General features: G+C 40.3%; 1 protein-coding gene across 1 annotated transcript in view; it reads left to right on the top strand.

The window, feature by feature from the left end:
- Window positions 1-5,767: 5,767 nt before the first annotated feature.
- Window positions 5,768-6,712, top strand: part of LOC119421838 — a 2,551-nt gene continuing 1,606 nt past the window's right edge. Inside the window, exon 1 of the mRNA XM_037689200.1 lies at window positions 5,768-6,490. Coding sequence (XP_037545128.1) covers window positions 5,871-6,490 — 620 coding nt within the window. The 5' untranslated portion in view covers window positions 5,768-5,870. The remainder of the gene's footprint in view (window positions 6,491-6,712) is intronic.

Genomic DNA, 6,712 nt, shown 5'->3' with positions numbered 1-6,712 from the left:
GAATATTCCTCTTTGTTCTTCTTGCAGCTTCATCTTTCACATTTTTAGGTAGTGATGTATTTCAAGTAAACTCTAGCTTTATAAGCAGCTTTCAGCCAAATCATTCAGCAATCAGCATTCACACTGCATTTTTGCAGGAAATGCAATTTCTCTAATATTAACAGATTTCTAAAAATAGTCTGATAAGGATTAAAACTGCTAAAATGCAGACCTGCAGCAATCGTTGTACGTTCACAATCTAGTGTCTGACACTCATCTCAATAAGTTACCAATTGTGAAATTAAATGTAAATTTACTAATTGATACATTTTGTGTTGTATCTAAAACTAGGAATGAAGTGATACAGAGGAGTTGACTCAATATGACTACATTTAGGGTTGTCACGATAAACAATAAGTCAATTAATCGCATGATCAATAAAAATTATCAACCTCATTTTCATTTATCGGCTTTATCGTTTCTTCGTGTCTCTTTCTACTGAAGACACTGGATGACAAAAGGCTCAACTCCGGTGCTCGTCACAGACCCCTCCCATTCCATTTCCACTTGAAAATGTATTTTAACGATCCAAAATCACGTTTTTTGATCGATAAAAGCAGCTAAGCTGAGAAGCTTAAGCTACGAGCAAAGCTAGCAGGCCAACCTCGGGAAAAAACTCCATCTTGTCGAAGCTCCAAAATTCACAGTTGAAACCCGTGCCTTTGTGTAAAAAGTTTTTCTATGTCACTTCAAAGGACCTCCCTCAAATTTTTCTTAAAGAGACGCGCCGCTCGCTCCCTTACTATCCAGCCTTCAGTTGAAACAGTATTATACTGCCATCCGGTGGTCAATAAAGGTACTACACACAAAACAAATCAACATTTCTTCTTAAATTTGACAATAATTACTAATTGAAATTTCAAACAATATTATTATTTATCGCAATAATTTCAGAGACAATTAATCGCCCAACAAAATTTGTTATCATGACAGGCCTAGCTACATTAATTATCCAAATATAATTCAATTTAAGTTTATTATACAAACAGTTTTATTGTCATTTTATGTAATTGTAGAATGTTTTTTAAAGTTAAGGATGACTTGTGCAAGTAGTTGGACCTCAAATGTTCATTTGTGTCCTGGAGTCCCCAACAACAAGTTCATGTCCCTGTCGCTGAGGGGTTTGAATAGTGAGTGTCTGTAGTTTTCAAAACGAGTGTTTTTCTGAATTAGAATTGAACAAAGTGCACCTTAATGTTTTCAGAACACGATACACACGTGGGTAGAAGTTCCACTGCGCAGAAGAACAGAGGTAAGTTTTTATTCCTAGTGGAGGGGGAGGTTTTCTCTCCCACCAGGTGCAACGGTGGAGCCAGGGGGTGAGGATTCAGTTTATTTTGTGTTTGCCCTTCACTTTTGTCCTTGTTTTAGCAGGTGAGCTGAGAGTGCAGGTCCCACACAGGTGGGATCTGTTAGGGCTGATTACTACCAGCTGATCCAACACTTGGCAGTGGTCTGTTTGCTCACTGGTGAAGACTTCAGTTTGTGCCGCTAACCCTTTTGAGGTTTAGAAAACTGGTTTGATGAAAATAGAGAAACTTACCTGTGATAGTTTTTTTTTTTTTTTGGTGAATCTGTGGTTCAGTTGGTCCTCCTGTCCATGACGAGTCGTTCTGCGACCTGCTGGTTCTGTGTTCTGGTCCATGTTGTCTCCATTGGGACCTCTGTCTCTATAAAGGACTCAAAGTTGGAAATTCATCTCCGTCCTCTGTTTGTACCAGTTCGCCCGCTCCCTCCAGTCTCCCCTGTTCCTCACTCACCTGTTTTTGTGGAACCTCCTTTCTCCCCTTCCAAGCTTGAAGCAAGGACAAGAATCAGTAAGATCCACCCTCTGAAGAATCCTGTTACGTCTTCTTGGCTCAGTCTCAATCTGTTCCCCTCTCTTGTCCAGGTCCCCCTCCCATGTAAATAAAACCATTTCATATCTTTACATCGAGTCTGTGCATAGATTCTTGGTCTTCTGGCTATTCGAGTCCTGTGAAGCTATTAAATATATATATATATATATATATATATATATATATATATATGGTGGTGTCCATCTTGCGTTTGATGTGGCCACCTGGTTTTTGAAAGGAGCCCAGCATGCAGCCACCAAAATGGAAGTCGTACCTTGTTTATTTTTCAAATTTTTGTGTTTACAACATTCACTAACAGACGACAGAAGGGATTTCCAGTTCCCTCCTTTTCTGGGGCTGGGGACAAAAAATAAATAAAATTTGGTCATTACAAACCTTAAAAAAAACCAGCTTATTTTCCACATACAGTAGCTCAAATGAGCCATCCTGAAGTAAGAAAATAGTAAATGTCAAACTATAAATTAAGATTTACTTATTTAAAGGTTTGAAAATGTGATAAAACTATTATTACTATATATCAGACATGTAATAAAACAGATGAATGATTAAAATCTGAGGCAGCACGGTGGCTCAGTTGGTAGAGCTGCTGCCGCTCAGCGAGAAGGCTGCCGGTTCAAATCCCGGTCCGGGGGCTTTTCTGGGTGGATTTTGCATGCGTGGGTTTTCTCCGGGTACTCCGGTTTCCTCCCACAGACCAAAAACATGCATGTTAGACTGATTGGTGATTCTAAATTGTCTCGAGGTGAGAGAGAGAGTGAACGGTTGTTTGTCTCGTTTGTCTCCATGTGTCCCTGTGATGGACTGGAGACCTGCCCAGGGTGTCCCCCGCCCCTCGCACAGTGATTGCTGGACATGGGCACCGGCGACCCCCGTGACCCAAAATGGAAGAAGCGGGTAAAAGATAATAAATGGATGATTAAAATCTGAGCATTCCTTCAGGGAATGCATTTCGCCTGCTGCCTGTGTGTCACAGAATAGATTTTAAAACTCCTGCCGGCCTCGCACCCTCATATCTCTCGGACCTTCTCGGGCTCTGAGATCATGTGATCAGCTGCTTTTAGTCGTCCTGAAAACCAGTTTGAAGCTCCGAGAAGACGGAACTCCTAAACATTACAGGCCGCTTCACTTCCTGTTAAATCCGTTTAAAAACACGTCTGTTCTCACTGACCTTTAACCCGGGGCGAGTTGTTTTAGTACGTTTACTTTCGTCTGATGTTTTAAAATCATTTGTTTGTTGTGTTCTTTTCTCTGCATTAGCTTTTTTTTTTTTAACGATTATTGTTGTGCATCACACTTTGTTTTGCGACGTATTTTTAAATGTGCTTTATGAATATATTGATTTGACGTGATTTAAAATGGAAATGATGTGGCTGCTTTGGTCAAACTTTGAAAACAACATTTTATATAACCTCAGGCTGTATTAAATGCTCGGTTCGTGCTCGGTGTAAGTGTTGTGAATGACTCTCAGCTACTACCACACCACGTTTTAGCTCATTATCTATAAATATAAAGAAGTACAACCATTTCCATATAGGTCAATATCAGTTAGTTGTGGTGGACAGGACTCTCAGCTACTACCACACCAGCTCTGTAAAAGTGACTGAGCTGAAGCCAGTTTCGTGTTTGCTAAGCTTGAATAGCAGTGGGGACCACAGATAGTTTGGGTTTTATTGTTCCACCACCTCACTGTTTGCAGCAGACGAGATAATACGACGCAATGAGGCTCTCTGGCGTGATGATGATCGTTTAACACGCTGTTAAAATGTTTATCTGCAGCCGTTATCAGCACATGCGTGACTGCAGAGGAGTGCGGAGCTTTACACGTCTTACTCTCACATAACATGATAATGAGCCGCTCAAGCATTAAAAGTTTGTTTGCACACAATTCAAAACCCATCGATCTCGGCTTGCTGGCGCCAACTTGATGGTTTCCCTCCAGTCGCAGCAGGGTGGAGAGCAGATCCCTGTGAGCAGAATACAGATGCAGCTGAGGATTTCTTTTCATCCTACAAAGGCGTGGTTGTGTTGATGTATTTCACATGTAGATCTCGCTCGCCTTTCATCAACGATTCCGATTTAAGACCCAGACGCTCGGTGTGTGTTCTGGAAGTTTGCTGATTCTCCGATGAATTAAGGAACGGTTTAAAAAAAAAAAAAAACGACAACATCCTCAGGAACCGTAATGCTTTAACATGCGATGATTTATTTAAAGTGCCTCGACTTCAGGGAGGACCAACGCTTGGAAAATCTTTTTTTAAGCTACATTTTATACTTTTCTGTGAACATTTAGATCCTTTGTAGAAAGATTGAAATGAATCTTTCATCCAAAGCAGCAATGAAGTTGAAACGCAGCAAAGTAAAAACTTTTTTGGGGGGTGGGAGTAATATAGCAGTAAGTCCAAAGCCGTGTTTTGCTAATTGCTTATTTAAAAATATGTTTGTGATTTTATTTTTTCTTAGATCTCAGTTTGTCTTAAACTTTTAAAGTCAACAACATTACATGCATAAACCATTTCGATAAACAACACCATGCCCCCTGTCGCCGTGCGATTTGAACAGTGAAAGTTTGTAGTTTTCAAATTGAGTGTTTTTTTTTTTTTTCTGGACTGGAACTGAACAGAGAATGAAGTGAACCTAAATGTTTTTGGTGCAAAATATTCAAGTGTTCAGGAGTTACACTGTGGAGAAGAACAGAGGGACTTTTTATCGTTGCTTGTGGCGGTGCACAGTGACAGATCGAGAGGAGGGAATCATTTTATCCACCACCAGATGCAGTGGTGGAGCCAGGGGGTGGCCAAAGGTGGCCTCGGCCAACAAAGATGTATTATTAGCCATCCCATTCATTTAAGGAAACTAAACTTTTGAGCAAGATAAAAACTAAAAAGAATAATTTCCTCAAATGGGGTGGCTACTTTACACATTTGTCTGGTGGTGGCCATCTTGGACTTTGACTTGACAACCCAATTTTCAAGAGAAGCCTTTTTATTTGCCTAAATGCAGCCACGCACCAAAATATGTCGGTGCTACATGTATATTTCAAGTTATGCTCACAAAACAGACAGATGGACGATGGGGGTCATTTCCAATTCCCCCTTATTCGCTCTGGGACGGGACAAAAACAACTGTACATCAGATCATATAAACTTGTATCTACAGAGTAATTTCTTGGGCCTACTAACTTTCTTTTAATGCTGAAGACCCCAAGATGGGCTTGTAGCACTCCCCAAGAAAAAGTGGTTATTGATAAGATTGTCGTCTCTCTGGACCACTATAAAAACTAGTCGTCTGTAAATACATTGTAAAATGTTTTGGTTTCATGTAAATCGATTATATGTTTTACAAGAGTTATGTTATTTCAGATTCTTACGAGTCATTTTTCTCCGGTTTTAAAATTGTTGACAGAAAGCGCTCTTGCTTCGCTCATAATAAGAAATTAATGTATCATCAACATAGTGGAGTTGTGTCGGAACAAGTAAAGATCTCTGGTGAACACAAGAAGACAGATTTCAACAAAAGTGGGCGTTTCTTCAACAAGTGGCAGCATTCAGGCACAAAACGTGATTGGACAGGATTCTAAAATCAGGAAGTGGGTGTTTAGAAATGAGAGATGTTGCCGTGGATACCCTAAGATTGTCTACTAATGCATCACATACATACCTGCAAGAATCTAAAACTATTCAAATGTGTCCTTAAGTAGAAAAGTACATCTATATGTGCCAAGAAGCTTCTCCATTTTCACAATTACTTCTAGAGTTCCTGCACACTCAAGGAGTTTGATTTAGCTATTCACATCTTGCTGAGGAAGACTTTCATTGATAAACAGCTACTTCTGATCCGCAGAGGCTGCTTGAGCACCCTTCTAATAGGCTCTGTGCACATGCGTCCTGAATCACTTCCGCTTTGACCGGATGTCGGCATTCCAGTTTCCGGTTTAATTCCTGTATCCTGTCATCCCAGAGATAAACAACTAAAATGAGTGTTGCTGCGTCAAATAAACAAAAATATAACGTGCGTGGCAGCTTTAGATTTCAGCCGACGGTGTTTGGGTCTAAGGAGCACTGTTGTGTGCCGCTTTGCTCGTCTTCAGGTCGCTATAATAGCCGTTTGAGCTTTCACCGTTTCCCTAAGGAGACAAGCCTTCGTTTGTGCTGGCTGCAAAAAATCAGAAGAGAGGGATTTACGGTAACTCCTCACACCAAGGTATGTAGCCGACATTTCCTGGAGAATGAAGTAATTACTACAGAAAAGGGAAGACGAATTTTAGCAGCTGGGTCGGTTCCATCATTATTTGAGTGGAACAAATACAGCAGGAAGACACGAGCAGGTGTTTGGGAGCGCCGTTGTCGACCATCTAATCCAGAACCTGATTCGGCGGATCCAATTGAGGACAATGAACCACCCGTCATGGTACCTATGGTCGTGGACCATGACTACGGCGCCAGCAGAACCGTGTGTGTTGACCGGGAGCAATATCACAGCATGCTGAGAGAAATTGAGCAACTGAAAGAGCAGCTCCGATCCTGTAGTCTTCAAAAGCCGTTTGGACTGGAACGTTTTTCTACGTCACCAGAAGACATCAGATTTTACACCAGGTCAGAGTTGTAAAATCTAAATATTACGTTATGCCTCTGAAAAAAATTAATACGCTTTGAGTCATTGTATATTTTGTCACATTACAACCAAAAACAATTTCATTGTAATGTTCTTTGAGAGACCAACACAAGTACACACTTACTAGTGGAAATGAAATTATACATAATGTAACACATTATTATTATTATTATTATTATTATTATTATTATTATTATTATTAT

Source organism: Nematolebias whitei, chromosome 15, assembly GCF_014905685.2.
Source record: "Nematolebias whitei isolate Nwh7 chromosome 15, NemWhi1, whole genome shotgun sequence".
NCBI classification, from domain to species: Eukaryota; Metazoa; Chordata; class Actinopteri; order Cyprinodontiformes; family Rivulidae; genus Nematolebias; species Nematolebias whitei.
The sequence above is the reverse complement of the archived record's forward strand: the minus strand, read 5'-3'. Positions and strand labels throughout refer to the sequence as shown.